At 39.6% G+C, this 18358-nt stretch overlaps 3 protein-coding genes across 6 annotated transcripts in view; 2 read left to right on the top strand and 1 right to left on the bottom strand.

Annotated features, from left to right (window-relative positions):
* The window catches only part of stox1 (storkhead box 1), a 30924-nt gene extending 25344 nt beyond the window's left edge, over positions 1-5580 (top strand). The window contains exons 3-4 of the mRNA XM_024298008.2: positions 705-3240; positions 3846-5580. Of these exons, the coding sequence (XP_024153776.1) occupies positions 705-3240; positions 3846-3999 (2690 nt within the window). The 3' untranslated portion in view covers positions 4000-5580. The remainder of the gene's footprint in view (positions 1-704; positions 3241-3845) is intronic.
* Positions 5429-10307, bottom strand: si:ch211-198a12.6 (uncharacterized protein LOC563253 homolog). 4 transcript variants are annotated; one of them, XM_024297201.2, is made up of 2 exons: positions 10082-10307; positions 5429-8096 (listed from the first exon to the last, which is right to left on the bottom strand). In XM_024297201.2, the coding sequence occupies exon 2, from the start codon at positions 7972-7974 to the stop codon at positions 6307-6309; it is 1668 nt and encodes a 555-aa protein (XP_024152969.1). In that variant the 5' UTR covers positions 7975-8096; positions 10082-10307; the 3' UTR covers positions 5429-6306. The 4 variants fall into 4 exon arrangements, with proteins under 4 accessions (XP_024152969.1, XP_024152972.1, XP_024152971.1 ...); XM_024297204.2 differs by lacking the exon at positions 10082-10307 and adding an exon at positions 9622-9686; XM_024297203.2 differs by lacking the exon at positions 10082-10307 and adding an exon at positions 9324-9479.
* A 1758-nt stretch (positions 10308-12065) lies between these two features.
* ftr14l (finTRIM family, member 14-like) lies at positions 12066-18042 on the top strand. Its single transcript, XM_024297205.2, has 7 exons — positions 12066-12845; positions 12926-13021; positions 13101-13334; positions 13415-13574; positions 13659-13772; positions 14039-14175; positions 16280-18042. The coding sequence occupies exons 1-7, from the start codon at positions 12447-12449 to the stop codon at positions 16661-16663; spliced, it is 1524 nt and encodes a 507-aa protein (XP_024152973.1). The 5' UTR covers positions 12066-12446; the 3' UTR covers positions 16664-18042.
* Positions 18043-18358: the final 316 nt, after the last annotated feature.

Genomic DNA, 18358 nt, shown 5'->3' with positions numbered 1-18358 from the left:
GAGATGAAGCAGCTGGATGAGGGTCAGCACCGCTAAGTCTGAGGGATGGATGGAAGATGGATGGATGGATGGATGGATGGATGGATGGATGAATGGATGATGGATGGGTGATGGATGATGGAAGGATGGATAATGGATGGATGGATGGATGGATGATGGATGGATGGATGGATAGATGGATGGATGATGGATGGATGATGAATGGATGATTGAAGATGGATGATGNNTGGATGGAAGGATGGATGGAAGGATGGATGGAAGGATGGATAATGGATTGAGGGATGGATGATGGATGGATGGAAGGATGGATGGATGGAAGGATGGATGGAAGGATGGATGGAAGGATGGATAATGGATGAAGGGATGGATGAATGGATGGATGAGGGATGGAGGGATGGATGAGGGATGGAGGGATGGATGAGGTTGCTGTTATCTAATAAAAAAATGAGATATTTCAATAAATATTGAAAAAATAAAGCTACAGCATAACAAAAATGTTAAATTTATCATTCCTAATTGTAAAATAGAAAATATTTTACATAATGAAAAGCTAAAAACAGTAATAAATGGGGGGAAAAGTGGGTTCGCATTTATTTTGACCGAATTAAAAGACTTTTCCTTAAGTTTTTATGCACATTTTTGATCATTTGTGTAGGCTCTTCTGTGTATTTTGATCCTAACACTGCAGAGTTTGTGTGTCTCAGGAATAACCATCCCCACCCAGGACATCCTCTACAACGCACTCGGCACCCTGATCAAGGAGCGCAAGATTTACCACACGGGGGAGGGCTACTTCATCGTAACACCTCAGACTTATTTCATCACCAACAACACGACTAGAGAAAAAAACTGGTGGAATTCCTCTTCAACAGATGATCCTCCTTTGCCTCCGCCCATCACTTACCTTCTAAGCAATGAGGTCTGTGCTGATAGCTCTCAAACGCTCCCTGTGGCCCACTGCAAGTCCTGCAGCTGCTTCAGTCCTCTCCAGACTCCCCCCAATACTACAGCCGAACCAGCAGCGGTCCCCGACCAGCACTCCGTCTCCGTGTCTGTAAGCGAGTGCACCGGTAAAAGCTTGAAGTGGCCCCGGCCCTCCGAGCACAAACCTACCGTGCAGCATCAGTCCACCTCCACAGTGGCAGACTGTCAGGGGAGTGAAATCAGCAAAACGACTGCCACCACCAACGCAAGCGGGCGAAAAGACAAACCCGGGAGAAAGTTTGGTCTCAGTTTGTTCAGGAGGAATGGAAGTAAAAAGGAGAAGCCAAAGAAAGAGTATGCATCCTTTTCCGGACAGTTTCCCCCTGAAGAGTGGCCGGTCCGAGATGAGGACGACTTGAACAATTTACCACGAGACCTGGAGCACGCCATAATCAAACGGATCAACCCAGAGTTGACTGTGGACAACTTGACACGCCACACAGTCCTGATGAAGAAGTTAGACGAGAGAAGAAAAGAAGGGATAGAAAGGGTGCTGGATAAGTGCCCAGAGAAAGATGATAAGGGAGTTGACAAGGGGATGTCAACCGACATGCTAACCAAACACAGACCGTATCACCCCTCTAAAGCAGGAGGAGGTAAAAGATCTTCTCAAAAGGCCTCTCGCAACAAGAGGAGAGCTCACTCATCCAGAGAGAAGCAGAGAGAGAGAGTGAAGAACAAAGCTCCCGAATGTGTGGACAGCTACCCAGAAGGGGAAGATTTGATTCCAACCCGGCTCCAAGTGGAAATCCCCGTCGATGCACCAGATCAAGCGGTAGAGTGTGGAACCACGGAGAGAAAATCTCTCTATAAGAAACGCATTGACAACCCTTTCCAGCCCCATCCAGTCAAAGACAATGAGGAAATAGTCCCCACCTCCAGAGAGCTAAGAAAGCAGGAGGTGAAAGACGGCAAGGGTTCAGGCCCAGGACGGAAACAACGATCGAGTCATCGCTCCAAGTCCTGGGACCCGCACCGAGCCAAAGGGATGCTGGCAGATGGAGAAAATAGAGGGAAGCTCCCTTTGTCTGAAGGGAGGTTTCAGTCTGCCTACGAGAGGGACTTTAATGCTGATCCTCTGGTCCAAACAGACCGGAACCGCAACAGTGAACTGCCCTCGGATTACGGCTCGGCCTACCCGCAGAGCAGCACGCTCCGGATGGACGAAAAGCTCCGGCATCAAAGTGAAGGAGGCAAGGAGATGTGTGAAAGAGAAGGACAGAACGTGAACTTACAAGATGCACCACACCACATCCAGACCAGAGAGGATGGTTATATGAATGCGGTTCCTCTTAACCATCCTTTTGGGCCAAACACCAGCCAATCGTATGACCACAGTCTAACGCGGGGTAAGCCATCTTTACAGCGAAAACACTCCCTGAGGCTGTACAGTCAACAAAAAGATGTAGAAGCTCAGAGGTCGGATGAGCTTTCCCCATCACTTTCTGACCAACAGGAGATGAGATTAATGAACGGAAGAGAGCAGAGGACCTTAGGGGAGGGAGAGCAGCTGAGACGGACACCCGACAGCGTTCATCTAACGACAGACACTCTGGACTTTACGGAGGACGACCACAGGCTGTATCAGAGAGCCAATGAGGCAGAAGATGAGGACACTTGCAGCTCTCTGTGTCTGAATGTGGATGACATCAGTACTGGAAATGTGCATCAAGGTGGTGCGAAGAACTATCCAGAAAACGAGGTGATTTACCATAAGCAGGAATTGAAGCTGCAGCAGCATTTTAAAGTGAACTTTCAACAACCTGCTGGAGCGTCCACTCAAGATACAGTAGACAACACATCCAAGGATAAAACTCCACCAGCAGCTCAGACAGGAGCTTCTCTCAACCCCACCAGGACCAGTTGGAGACACCATCATCAGAGGGCTAGATCCCAAGAAATACAAAGTCACAACAGTCCCACAAGAGGTGCAATCAACCTGGGAGAAAGACAGCATGACACAACCCTGGATATGGACCTCAACGAAGCATGCGAAGTATCGGACAGCAGCATCTTCGACTACTGCCAGGCTAGTGAAATAGAGTCGGACTCCGAGACAGTCCGGAAGTCAGCTGACGAAAGCGAGGTCACATCGGCTCAGTGGACTGCTGGTGTGGAGGAAGTGCCGACACGGCAGTTTGAGGGAAAGGGCCACAGGGCTGCCCCCAGCATGCTCAGTGCTGCCAGCAGGGCAGACATTGGTGAGATGGTGGAGAACCACAGCATCACGGGAGACAGTGGGATAGATTCCCCTCGGTAAGTGCCTCTAACAAATGTCATCTGTATAAAAGAATTTGGCTCTGAGAAACCAACGGATTGAATGTATTGATCACAGCAACGTCAATAAACATTGGAGAATTAGCTAAAAGAGTCTTTGGTGAACTGGAAGGAGAAAGAATCAGGATTTTGGAGGAAGTTCGGTCCATGAACTTCATAATTAAAACACTAATTAAAACACTACTGGCAACATTTCTTTTTTTTTTTTTTAATTGTCATAGGGGACATAATTCCCCACATATCTGAAGTGGCCTTTAGGGGAAAAAAAACTGCAGACACTCCTTAACCTTGGGGTTACATACCTGCGGTTGGCTCCTTCCCAATATATATATTTTTCCCTTTAAAGTAAATTGCAATAAAGCTGAACAAACACCTTGTGGCCAATTATAGCATCAAATGTTTGGACAGACGGGACTCATTTCTGATAATTACTCAGAATTGCTGTGCAGCACTTAAGCACTCATTTTATAATTAAATAGGAGGAAAAGAGGTATTTTCTGACACTGAACCCCAACGCAGACATTTGCAGGTAGTTAAAAGAAGTGTCCTTCTTTTAAACACTCTTTTTTTTTTATCTCCTGCAGGAACCGAGTTACTTTGGTCTCCCGCAACACTGCCATCTTTGAAGGTCTGAAGAAAAGAGGCTTCCTGCAAAACTTGGAGAAACTGCACTCCAAGAGCAGCACCATTCGACCTCAGAGCTCCCTGCTGCAGCTAACACCCGTCATGAACGTATAGCCCAACAATCGCAGAAAAATTCAGCTATATTCAAAAAAGCCAAAATTTTTGAGTCTTTGTGGAAATGCAAGTTTGAAATCACACCTGTATGATATCCATCTAGGTGACTTATGTAAAGTTGTATCTTTGTGAAAATGTAAATAAGAAATGCATGTAACTAGCATTATTGTATATTCTCATGTTTATCAAATGTTCTAGCATTTCAGTTTTCCTGATTTATCTTCATCTACTAATAAATTTGCATATTTACATAAAATGGTTAAATTTTTCATGAAATATATTTAAAATATTGCTTTTTTTGGGTTGGGAAAATAGTATCAAGTGACTTTTTTTGTAATAATTTACTTTAACTAAGCAGGTGCATTAATATTAATTCAGTAAGCTTAGTATACCAGAATGCAATGGTGTAAATCTGACCTTCAAAACAAACAAGTCACATTTTAAAGAGCAGATCTCAATTTTTTTAAAAATATATATCTACAATAAAATCAAATCTAGTTTAATTAAAGCATCTATATTGAAGGAAGTGTGGTCATTATTACTTGCATACATTTAATATCTTGTCGAATGAGACAAACTGGCTGAATATTTACAATAGGGTGACACCTTTTGGACAAACTGGGTAATGCGGTGCTTTTCAGGACTCCATTGACTCGACAACCAGACAGTCAACAACCTTTATTTATCCATAAATGTGCCACTCAGATAGGGAAGAGGTGTTACAGGATTTGCCCTTAAGAGGACTCTATATGGATCGTTTACAATTTTTCTCTGAGGCCATAAACAAAAACCAAAGGGACAAAATAAGAGACAGTTTGGTTGTAACAGTGTAAACACATAACATACATGAACTCAAAAACAAAAAAAGTTAGCAGTGACATCAAATAAAAATGCAGGGTAAGTATGAAGAACTAAGGACTCCTGAAAATTTTTTTTTATCTCAAATAACAGCTTGGCATACATTTCTACACAGCATGCAATAAGGCACCTAACTAACACAAGGAAGAAACCTATGCTACAGTTTGAAGAACTGTAATCCAAAACTTTTTTTACTTTAAAAAGGGAAAAAATATTGCTCACCAAACTGTTAACTCATTTAAAACTGCCTCTCTCTGTCATTCCCTTTCATAGAACCCAAACCATGTCTAAAAAAATACATCAGTTTGTAAAAGATATTTTACACGAACAGTAAATCGAGCGCAATCCACTGGACTTCATAAAATTCTTGTAAAATGAGATTCTCATGTAGTCTTTCAGTATACATAACCTTTTCAGATCAAATTGTAGTATTTTGAGGAGCAACAATAGTTACCTAAGTCTATACACAAGTATTCTTCTCCAAAGCAATATAGTATTATATAGCTGGTCATGTACATTCAGGACTTGGGTGCAGTTGAAAGCACGCGGTAAATAACTGGGACACGGGGCGTGATGCAATATGCTACCCAACGGGCTTTTATTTTCTACAATGCATTTATCATGATTAAATTGCATGTAATAACAGACTTGGGGTGTCAGTCAGTATTGCTCTGTACAGTCTATGCAGCAGTGCTAAACCATCATAGACATACAAAAAAAAAATTCATAAATATACAAGACGGCCCGAGCCCAATTTCAGGAACAATGTGCATGGGAACACCCACATCTTCACTTAAAAGAAAAAAAAAGAGGGGGAAAAAATGGAGACCAAGTGGATTTTACTATCAAAACTGTCATTTTTTTCAGAACAGCACACTAGTCACCTATACAGAAATATAAAAGAAAATCAGTGGATTATTTACACTGGATTTTTTCATATTTGCTTCATCTGGGTTATGTAGGTTAAAGAAAAAAATCCAATTGAAGCATTTTTTGTTTAAACTTGTGTTTATATAGCTTTGAATAAAGATGAAATGCTAATGTGCCCACCCCAAAGATCTATCGAAAGGCCAGGTAGGAAAGCAGTGACCCTCCCCCCAAAAAACAACTTTCTCATGTAGATCAAACTTTTTTTATCTCCATAAAATCGATCAGGATGTCTTGGTAGAATTGAAGCATTCTCGTCCAAGAACAGATTCCTTCACAATCTAGCATCTTGTTCTGGGCACAAAGGTCACAAGGTCCAGTTCCATGTCGCAGTCCTTTACACAAAGCCGCTTCCTGTTAAAGACTGCTTTACAGTTTGTATTTCCAGATGCTCCACTAAACCATAAAACGCCGGTATGACCTCCTCCGTGTTCTCTATCAACATTGTTGAAAAAACATAACTCGCAGGACAGAAACAAGGGGATTTGGGAATGTGGGCGCTTTTAATGTGGAAGCAGAGGCTTAATGATTTACATGGATTCTGTGATGTCTGGAGAGGGAGGATGAATGGTTAAAGCCTTTTCCACACTGAGAGCACCTGTACCTTTTCTCGCCGGTTGGGGTGTGCTGCTTGGTGAAGGCGTTGTTGGGGAAAGCCTTCCCCGTGTGGATGGTGACGTACTGTGGCGACGGAGGCGGGGGCGGTTGTGGCTGCTGCTCCTGCTGTTGTTGCTGCTGCTTGTTTTCCAAGTGGACTCTTTGATGCCTTGCGAGAGAGGAGGAGTGGGTAAATGTTTTACCGCAGTGACCACAGGTGTAGCTCTTGCCCTCAGAGTGGACTCTTTGGTGCCGCGACAGAGAGGATGAATGATTGAAGCCCTTGGCACAGAAGTGACACATGTAGGGTTTTTCTCCCTCCTGGAGCACCCTCTGCTTTGGGGGGCTGGCATAAGACATGGGTTTCCCGGGCAGAGGTGGGGAAAACACCGGATTCTGCAGGTGGGTTTTGTGATGGCGAGACAGAGACGAGGAGTGATTGAAGCCCTTGTTGCAGTGCCTGCAGGTGTAGGGCTTCCCTCCAGCGTGGACCTGCTGGTGCTTCTTGAGGTGGCGCTTGCGGACGAAGCTCTTCCTGCACATGTTGCATTTGTACGGCTTCTCGCCCGAGTGGATCCTCTGGTGCTCTCTGAGGGTGGCGGCGGCCGCGAAACATTTTCCACACTGGGCACAGCGGTGGGGTTTGTCTCCAAGAACGACTGCTGCGTGGGTTTTCTGGTGCTGCTTCAGGTTGGAAGTTGTCGCGAAGCCCTTGCCACACTGACCGCAAGTATATGGCTTCTCCCGAGCGTGGACCTCTTGGTGCTTTTTCAGGTGTCTTCTACGAACGAAGCTCTTTCTGCACTGAGTACATTTGTATGGCTTGTCCTCAGAATGCATCTTCATGTGTTCTCTCAGAGTGATTGCAGCGGCAAAGCTCTTACCACACTCTGAGCATCTGTGGGGCTTGTCTGTCAAGTGAATCATTTGATGGGATTTGAGGCTAAAGGCATCAATGACATCTTTGCCCATGATCTCAACACCAGGAGGAACGTACGGCATCTCTTTCATGTGAATTTTCATATGTTGCTTGAGGCTAGCTTCGACGGCGAAGCTCTCACCGCAGTGCACACAGATATACGGATTGAGATCTTTGTGGATCTCAAAGTGTTGGTGAAGATCCGCTATGCTACCAAAAATCTCCCCGCACTCATTGCACTGCAGGCCGTGGGCTTCGTGTATGATCACACCATTCTCAGACTCAACCGTCAGCTCACCTCCATGGTCAGACTCCACTTTGACCATGTGCTCACTGTCTGTCTTAAGCAGTACCTCTCCCAACAGAGTCTCCGTCCCTGTGGTCTTGATTTCAGCTGCTGTGAAGCAGTGCATATCAGCAGGTTCCACCTTAATGTAATCATGGTCTGACTCTGCAACAATGGCCTCCACACAGGTTACAGCACCAAGGTCTGTCCCTAAGCCTTGAATCTTGAGGTCACCTCCGTGGATCTCCAGCTCCAGGCCACGCTTTTCCTCTGTCATGATCTCCGTTTCTGCTCCATAATGAAGGTCGACATGACTGTGGGCTATGACACACTCCGACCCAAGCGTGTCGAGGCCAGGTGTGTCACACTCAGTCTCTGACTCGGCCATGAGAACACACTCCAGCCCGGCGACCTCCGTTTTTCTGCCGGATGAGGACTAAATTAAGAAACTGGGGTATATGGATTTGGATCTCGCGGCCTTGACACAGAGTAGTCTGTGAATGAACAGACCTGCAAAAGAGGGCAACAAAAAACAGAAGTGATTAAAATATACTATTTCTATAAAACATGTTACTGTTGCTGCATAAAAATGTAGCAACCCATAGAAATTACTCTTAAACTATATTGTTCCTGGGAATCTTAAGTTTTCTAACCAATACTTGACTGAAATTATCAAAATAAATGTCAAATAAATTATTATTTAATGTGAATTGAAACAAGTACCAGAGAAAATGTTAATAAAAAATAAAACAAATTGTAATAATATACTGTATATATATATATATATATATATATATATATATATATCTTACAATTTTTTAACAGGTAGAAACATAACAATTAGCAGGCTAGGTCATAATTTCTTAGCTACATTAGCATACAAGACAAGCTTCAAATCCTGAGCTAATGCAGCTGATATAAAATGTGTGATTTTTAAATGCAAGCATTTTATTCTCAGCAGAAAGCTATTGCCCGTCTGGTCGGCCAATCTCGATTACCAAAAGTAGGCCAGCTAAATGGGGATTATACGTTTAATCGCATATATAAGTTATTAGGTTGCAGTTTGTTATTAAACATTCACCAAGTGGTTGCTAGCCGTCCAAAAAAGCTACAAATAGCCTTTATAGCCGCTAGTTAGCTGGCTATGGTCGAAGGGCGATTGGTTAACGAAAAAACAAGTATTGTTAGCTGCTAATATGATCACGATATAGCCAGCTAACTAGCTTAACCGAAAACCGATAAGGAAACAAATCCAATTAGATCTATAATAGCAGCAAAATACTCACAGCAAATCTAAAAATGGGTTTCAAGGAGTTTCGTCCTACTTAGGGCAACAAGGGACGCGGAAACGTACAGCGCGAGTATTAACAGGCCATCTTGTTGTGCCACACCAGCAATTTGAGCTAGCCAACATCGCGCCGTCTAAGATGGCTGCCGCTGGCTAACGACAGTTTTGTTAGCTTCCGCCATTCGCGGCAAACTGCAACAAAACGACCTCGAATTAAATCCAATTCGATGCTACAGACAATTATTTTTAATTTATATATACATGTAAAAACACACAAGCGACCAAATCACATTACTATGTGTAACAGCCTCTACGAGCTTAAACTGAATACATTAGCAGGCTAGTGGTTTATTCCAACAAGATACTAGCTAGCTGAAACAAAGATGGCTAACCACCCAAGATCGTCCATGTTCCGAAAAAAGCCAAAGAAAGACATCACGTTTACTTACGACAAAACCACAGACAACACGTTTAAGGAAAAATACAACATTAAATGTTAAGATGCCAAAATTAAGAGCAAGACTGAAAAAAGCGGGCAAAGTGCACACGAAAGAGCTAGGAGAGCACGAGCCCCAATCCTCCTTCGCTGCGGCGGTAAGACGGCAAACACGACGCCAATGGCGGCCTTGCTGACATTAGCAGCTACCGAGCAGCAACCACATTAGCGCCATGGCTGCATAGCCACGATGTTAAGCTAACAATCCTGCTAACCCAGCATGCTAGGAAAGCTAAAGCATCCATACTAGCCTGGTTTATGCAGATTTCGAGAGACTGGAGCGGAAGCTTGCTTTAACCGCCCATCCAGCCATGTTAAGTGTGCATGCTGAGGTTAATACTAGACGGTAACGCGAGAAAAGAAATGCTGCTTAAATGACTGTACCAACCCAAATAGACAACAACATTTCATAATCAAAACCACTGCTGCGTTTCGGAAATAGACTTCTTGTGAGAAACCGTGCTGCATCTAATGCGGGTCAAGGCCCATATTTTTCCCCCATCCTAAAGTTATAAACTGTATGGAAATGAATCCACCATCCATAGCATGAATCGATCTATAGCATTGGCTCAATTTGTAGAAAAAGACGTGCACTTGAATCGAACCAGACTACGTATTAGACCGAATAAGTTCCACAGAAATCATAAAATAATAAGCAAGATGAAAAATATTCCACTTAAGGACCTAAATATGTACCAAGCAGTCACCCACCTCTCCTTATCGATTACTCTTTGGACACTGTAGAAGAAAATAGCAAAGAGTTGAGTTTCAAACTCCCGGTTGAGTAGGGCTTTTCTGCAAGCTGTAGTGAGCCTCGTCACACTGCTGTGCGTGTCTTCCCTTCCTCTCTCGGCCTGTGTGTATAGCTGGCGCCACAGCTCATCTGGCGCCAACGTTGGACCACCGACGCACTTTAGCGAAAGCAACTATTGTCATTTCAGTGAGGAAGAAAATGAATGTCGTCCCCTACAGGCTCGGAGGTGTACTACATGACGAGACAGCCTGAAAGTTGCCTTCATATTAAATGTTTATGTTTAAACAGAATTATTGAACATGACAAAATTGGTTTAGCATATACTAAACTAACATAAAAACATGTATTAAATGCAGCAGATAATAGTAAAAATAAAATAATCACAAAATTAGTTTTGCAAGGCCTTTTAAGGTTATGCCAGACAGAATTTGAACTTAAATAGTCTTTATTCAAATGGTTAAAGGACTAAACAAAAATCAGAAATTTAAGAAAAGCAAAAAAAAAAAAAAAAAAAGGTTATGATATTTCTGAGAAAAATGCAATTAATGTAAGTGGACTACAAGTAAACATTGTTTATTTATACTGAAGGTGGGGCCGTGTGTTTATTGTAAACTCAAAATGTTCCAGCTTTGTCTGATTAAGTATTAACTTGGTATACGTCTTACATTACATGGTCTGAAGTACAGTACAGGCCAAAAGTTTGAACACACCTTTTCATTCAATGGGTTTACTATTTTTTCATGACTATTTACATTTTAGGCTCTCACTGAAGGTTGTGTAAGAGCTATTTGACCAACAAAGTGAGTGATAGAGTGCTGCAGCAGATGACCTGGACTCCACAGTAAGATGTTTTGGGGTGAGCTGGACTGCAGAGTGAAGGCAAGGAGGTCATCAAGTGTTAAACACTTCAGGGAACTCCTTTAAGATAGTTGGAAAACCATTTCAGCTGGCTACCTCTTGAATATCATCAATGCCAAGCGTGTTCAAAGCAGTAATCGGAGCATTTAAAGACACTAGAACATCAAACATGTTCTCAGTTATTTCACCTTTTTTTGGTTAGGTATATGACTTCACATATGTTCATTCATAGTTTTGATGCTTCAGAAAGTAACTACAATGTAAATAGCCATGAATATATTAAAAAAAAAACATTGAATGAGTAGGTGTGTTCAAACTCATACTATATATCTGCTATACTTATACTCAAGTATACTTATACATATACATATATATAAATTCCCCACATATTATAAGTATATTAGTATGTGTTTCATATTTTAAAGATTTTATTTAGATTTAAAGTTCAACCAAAAACTTTTAATTTTTGCTACAAACAGAGTGCAGAAGCCTTAAAGGACATTAAAAAAAAATTGAAGTAAAAAATATAGTTTCTAATTAGAGGACTAAATTACAATTATTATTATTTTATTTTATTTTACAAGTATTACTTTTTGCTTGGCAGAAAGGTTCAAAATTTTAAATTGTAAAGTTAATATTTCAGCTACATGCTAGCCGATTTGGCTAATTTAAATTTTTTAAAAAGTTTTTAAGCTGTTTTGTGTTTTGGTTTTTAGCCTTCTAGATTGCGTTTGACACCCCTGCAATAAACCAAGAAGGTTTATTTTTTGTTTTACAGTGATAACGTGGCATAATCAAGTAAACCTGAGTGAGGTTGTTTTCTAATTGCTACCAGGTGTAAACATAGTTTTCAGACAAAGTTAAATAAAAACAGTAAGTAAATTAATATGTAAATGTCTATTTCTAGAGCATTTTTTCTTTAAAAGAATCAAAGTCCTTCACAAAAATAAAAATTAAATTAAATTAAATTAAATTAAATTACAATCAGTCGTACCCATTACAAGCCAGTAAAAGCAAAGTAAAAGACAATTTAAAGACAAAAATAGATCAACTAAAAGCTCTTCTGAATAAAAATATCTTGTCCTGACATTTTTTTTTACTATTTTCTAAACATTTTCACTGTTGTCGACTCATATCTTAAGAATTATTTAGATTGCTTTTATTGACCGTAAATGACTACGTTTTTCTGTTTTTTTCTTCTGTTCTATTCTTTTTGCTCCATTCCCAGTTCATTAGGCACCAACTGGTAAAGCAGGTTTTATCATGGGAGTGAACCACATAGCAAACATTCTCACAGACATCTTACCAGTCATCTAGTTTCACTGAAGCTGTGAGGTTCGACTTTTTGGTTTCCTATATTGCCTGTTTTGTTTTTTTATCTTCAGCCACTTTACTCAAACTTTGGCTAATTTTAAATATTTCATCTGATTTTCTGGACGGAATTTTTCATCATCTGTAAAGAAGATGTCCAACAACAGCGTTCTGGATTTAGACAGATACAGCAATCAGGATAGGTCTCGTCGGTCGGGCAGTCGAGAGCAGAGCAGACCCCGGGCTAAACCTGGAGAAGTTCTGTGTGATTTCTGTACGACGAGGAAGCAGAAGGCTGAGAAGTCCTGTTTGGTGTGCCTGGCATCTTACTGTGAGACTCACCTCCAGTCACACTACGACTACCCAACTCTGATGAAGCACAAGCTGGTCAAAGCGACCGGTCAGATGAGGGAAAAGATCTGTGCACAGCACGACAAGCTCTTAGAGGCGTTTTGTCGTACCGATCAGACCTCAGTCTGTGTTCTGTGCATGATGGATGAGCACAAACATCACGACATCGTCCCGGCTGGAACTGAGAGGACCGAGAAACAAGTAAGTAGTGGACATAGTCACTGAGAGTTACTTAAAGGTGGATTTGAGCCACTAATCATGACAAATTTGCTTCTGTGAAGAAACAACTGGGTCCCACTCTGCACAAATCCCAACAAAGGATCGATCAAAGAATTAAGAAGTGGCAGGACTTAAGACAGGCAGTGGAAGCAGTAAAAGTAAGGAAATCTGTTTATCTTAAAGAGTGTCAATGTAAAGATGTTTTCAAGCTTTACATTTTTATTTTTTTACTATCAGCACTCTGCTCAAACAGTCCTGGAAGAGAATGAGCGGATCTTCTCCGAGCTTCTGCTTTCTATAGAGAGGAAGTACAACGAAGTGAAGGAGATGATCCGAACCCATGAGAGGACCACCGTGACCCGGGGCGAGCTGCTGCTCGACCGCTTGGAGGAGGAGATCACTCTGCTGAGGAAGAGACACACCGATCTGGAGAAGCTCTCACGCACCGACGATCACATTCACTTTCTGCAGGTCAGACTGCTTTAGAAACCCTCAGTAATAAAGCAAAAGGACGTCTGCTAAAAGTGTTTCCTTTATTTTTAATTTATCAGAGCTGGCAATCTTTGTCTGGACCCTCTGGCTATGAAGATCTGAACAAAATCAAGGTGGCCCCTCATTATTCTTTTGAAGCTTCTAAGAGAGCGGTTGCTACACTGAGAGTCCAAACAGAAGAAATCCTGAAAACAGAAATGATCAAAGTCTCTGACGCAGGTTCTTGTCTTTTTCTCTGTTGCTCGTGCTTTTTTTCTACTACAGTTGTAGAAGATTTTACTCACTTACGGCGCTTTATTTCAGTGAAAGAAGTGCACATCACACAGGAAGATGACATTTATGCCCGGAAGGACTCCTATGTGAATAAAGAACCAAGAGTTGGAGAAGAACCAAAGACAAGAGAAGACTTTTTAAAATGTGAGTTATACGTGTGCTTGTGAGCACGGGAGACGTTTCTTTTATAAAGTGACTGAAACTTGAAGGTGTTCGGCTTGATGAACAGGTTTGTCAACCTGAGTTCGGCAAACACAGGTGCTTCCGGCTAACCTCACCCACCTGTCAAATATGGCGACTTACCTCATCTGAAACAATTTAACATTTCTCACTTGTGCTGCTTTCTTTTTTGGCAAAAAAGATTAAAAATTCCACAAATAAAAGATTTGAAATTGTTCTCCCATGATTAGACTCCCGCCAGTTGACTCTGGATGTCAACACTGTTCACCCCAGTCTTCACCTGTCTGAGGGAAACCGAAGAGCTACAATGAAAAATGATCCAAAGAACTACCCCGACCATCCGGATAGATTTGACCACTGGCAGCAGGTGAGTGTTAGATTTTCAACAATTGTACTTTCACAGATTATTTCTTTCTTTATGAAATGATCCTTTTCCTACTAACGTTTTCTTCCCTTACCTTGCCCTATATCAGGGGTCTGCAACCTTTAACACAAAAAGAGCCATTTGATCTAGTTTCTTAAAGACCAGAACCCAATGAGAGCCACAAGTCTCACTTTATCATTAAAATATGCACAGTATTTATGCTTTTTTTGTCAATTTAACATTGATTTATAATCGCAACTTAAATACTACAAAAAATTTAATTACAACAGTGTTTATAGGGTTTTACTTTGGACAGCAGCACACACTATATAGTTCCTTTCAAAATAAAACCCACCCTGTGTCAAAAAGGTCCTGCAGCAGCTTTACTTAAATTAAAAATGCAAGACAGTCAAACGTGATGTTTTTCATCATCAGGATTTTGGTTCACCACTTGCATTTTTTTCCCTTTTCACTCTCAGATATAAAAAACATTTAAGTAAAAAAAGTTGCATTACCTGTAATACTGCTACTGTGAATGCTTTTTGCTGAAAGTATTCACCGAAGAAGCTTTATGCTGAAAATGGTGTCACAATTTACTATAATTGCTGAAGGGATCTTGCTGATGCAAAATGTTAAATTTGCTAAAAGACTGGAAATGTTGTTAAGGTAAAAGCGCTGAAGTTGACCTAAATTTCTAAAAAATTGGTAGTAAAATTGCTTAAAAATCCCTAATACATGCCAATTTTACAAAAATATTTATTGTGTTGCTTAAATATGAGCTAAGCATCAAATTAACCCCCCAAAACCTTAGTAGATGCCAAATTAGCTCCAAAAGCTAGCATATTGCTTAAATACTAGCTAAACTCCAAAGTAGCCTTAAATTCCTCTTTAAACTAGTCAAATTCAAACCGAGCCTGTAGCTAAAATATTAGCTAAACTCCAAATTAGCATAAAAAACTCCAGTAGATGCCAAATTAGCTTCAAAAGCTAGCACATTGCTTAAATACTAGGTAAACTACAAAACAGTCTAAAATTCCATTGTAAACTAAATTAGTCAAAAACATTAGCCTGTTGCTAAAATAGAAGCTAAACTCTAAATCAGCTTATAAAAACCTCCAGTAGGTAAGAAATAAGCCAAAAACGTTAGCATGTTGCTAAAATATTAGCTAAACTCCAAATTAGCATAAAAACTCCAGTAGATGCCAAATTAGCTCCAAAAGCTAGCACATTGCTTAAATACTAGCTAAACTCCTAAACAGTCTAAAATTCCGTCGTAAACTGAATTAGTCAAAAACATTAGCATGTTGCTAAAATATTAGGCAAACTCCAAATTTTTGGAAAATTTCTATAAAAGATTAAAACATTGCACATTAATATGTATGAATGTATTTAAAGGCTATATTTAAATATATTTAAAGGCTTGTTGTTAATCTACTTAAAATGTTGACATTTGAAGACTTATTACTTACTTACTTACTTATTACTCATTACTTTCTATGGGGGGTATTTTGCTCAAAAACTATAAAGTTTATAAATACCAAAGATAAAGCAGTAATGTCCTGAACTAGCTGAACGTTTTCATGCCAAAAATTCTGTAATTGCTGAAAGTGAGATTGAGTTTTTAAAAAACATACAGAAAGGAGCAGGAGAATCACTAATGTGTTGCTTACTAAGCATTCACACAATAAACTGAGCTTTTTACAGTCATTCTCTAAGATGTGAGGTACAAAACACATAACTCTATCATGTTAAAGTTCAAAACTTTAACCACTTTATTTCATTTTACCACTATAAAAAAATATTTAAAGACTTATTTGACTAACTAAATTAAAAACAGAAATTTAAAGAACCTTTCTACAGAATTTCTGAGAGTAAATTAAACTTTTTTTGCTTAGTTGTTTGACATGTTAAAAATCTTGGTAGAAATTACAATACTTGAATAACTCTATTATTTTTTTAATAGTTAGCATTTTAATTGAACCTAAAGAGTCACAATAAGACTCCTAAATGAAGCCTGTCGTAATGGTTTACTGATTACATTCCAAAACTGTTTTAAGTTTCTGCTGGTGCATCATCATCTGAACAGGCCTGTCTTTCCCCTCCTTAGGTCTTGTGCAGGGAAAGTGTGAGTGGGTCTCGCTGTTACTGGGAGGTGGATTGGAGTGGAACCGAGATCGACATAGCCATAACTTACAGGGGAATCCGCCGCAAAGGACAAGGCAACGAGTGCAGCGTGGGCTGGAACGACAAGTCCTGGAGTTTGTATTGTGCTGAGAAATTTTCCTTTGTGCACAACAATAAAAGCCAAGACATCCCAGCCCAGATGTCCTCCCGGATCGGGGTCTATCTGGATCATGCAAATGGAACACTTGCATATTACGACGTCAGTGGTGGAGGCTTTCGCCTTCTGCATAGAATCCACACAACGTTCACAGAGCCGGTCTATCCTGCTTTCAGTGTGTGGGGCTTTGGAAGCACTGTAAGGCTCTAAAAAAGTCATCAGGAAATGTTTTTCTTTCTGAAAACTTCAACCATTTTCATTCCAATACTATTGTCATGAATGAATTTACAATTTGTATTTACATTTTTCTATTTTTGAATAGCTTAATTTATGATTTGTGTTGAATTTAAATGGTGGTGGGAAAATAAAATAAATTCTGATGTTTTATAAAATTTTCTAAAGTGATTTCAAAATAAAAGCTTGAAATATTTTTGTTATTGATTCATTAAAAATTGTTTTGAGAGCGAGTTTGGTGCTGTTGTTTACTTATGTCTTACATAGAGTTGTAGTCAAGAAAATAAAGTGGTTTATTCATTCATTCACTTGACCTTGTTAATTTGCTACATTTGAAGTATAATAATCATTTAAAAAAATCTGGATGCATTTTAATTTCTCATGGTCAAAGACGAGTGACGGCTGAGAATCCAAAGAAAAGTTTTTTTGATTTTGTATTTGTTTTGACTGATGAATTGACAGGGCACTTGCAAGTTTAGTAAGTTGATGGTTTGTTGGTGTGTTGATATCTTTGCACTAGTTTTAAGCACATGTCTGAAGCAAAGAAGAAAACCAGCAGAGGAAATAGAAAAGACAGCAGAGGGCAACAGAGAGGAAACTGAAAACTTGTGACATTTTTCTAATCTACTGAATGAGTTATTGCTAATTTGTTGCTATTTGAAATTAAAAAAAAAAAGGTCTTTTCTGATTTAAACTATTCAAAATGAATAAAAAGTGAACGGTGCAGCACTATATCCTGAACCACTCGGCTCATATTGATGCAAATATGGATCAAACCAATTTGTCTAGAAAAATCACCTTATTTTAGCATCTACTTGAAATATATATTTTTTCATATTGGAAATAAATTCAAGCATCAAAAGTTTAATACTGAAAAAAAAAAACAATTCCAGACACTTTGATAAAATATCCCCTATCCACCAAATTCACATAGTTAATTAATTAAGTTAATTTCATTAATTCACGGAATACAAAGCTTTTACTCAAGGCCCACATAAGATTTAAGCATTAGTGAAGCCACAAGGAAATGGAAGTCAAGCGTACAATACGTCCCAGAACAAAGTTAATGATTAAATTCTGTATGTTTTTAGTGCTTGTAGTGAGTGATTTACTTCATTTGATGCTCAAATGCTGATTTTTAAGATTCTACCATCTTCCTTTCTCTCAGGGGTGTTAAACTCCCGGCCTGTCCTACATATTTCCAAACTAATCTGTCATTGGAGCTCTTCAGTGGCTAAACTCACCTGATCCAGGTCATCAAACCTTAATCTTTTGTTTGCACTTATACAACATTTTGCAAAAAACAATAAAAAAATAGATAAAATAAGGAGTTGCAGGAAGAGGTAAAAAAAAAAAGAAAAACCCATATGGACGTTTCTTGGACTAGAAAGAAAATGTTAGAATTGACATAAAATACAATTATACAATTTTAAACACAATTATACACTTTACACATCTTAAAAACATTTATATTTCACAATACAATCATTTTATTATCAAGAATTAACTAAAAAATTTAAAGGCTCCAATTCGCAAACTCATTTTGGAACATTAAAATTACTATTTCAATGGGTATTATATAGATGAATCCCTGCATTAGTTTTAAAGTAAAATATAAAATGTTCAGAAATAGTATTTCTAATAAACACAATTTATGCATAAAAATGCAAA

The sequence above is a fragment of the Oryzias melastigma genome, linkage group LG15 (assembly GCF_002922805.2).
Source record: "Oryzias melastigma strain HK-1 linkage group LG15, ASM292280v2, whole genome shotgun sequence".
In the NCBI taxonomy this organism is placed as follows: Eukaryota; Metazoa; Chordata; class Actinopteri; order Beloniformes; family Adrianichthyidae; genus Oryzias; species Oryzias melastigma.
The sequence above is the reverse complement of the archived record's forward strand: the minus strand, read 5'-3'. Positions and strand labels throughout refer to the sequence as shown.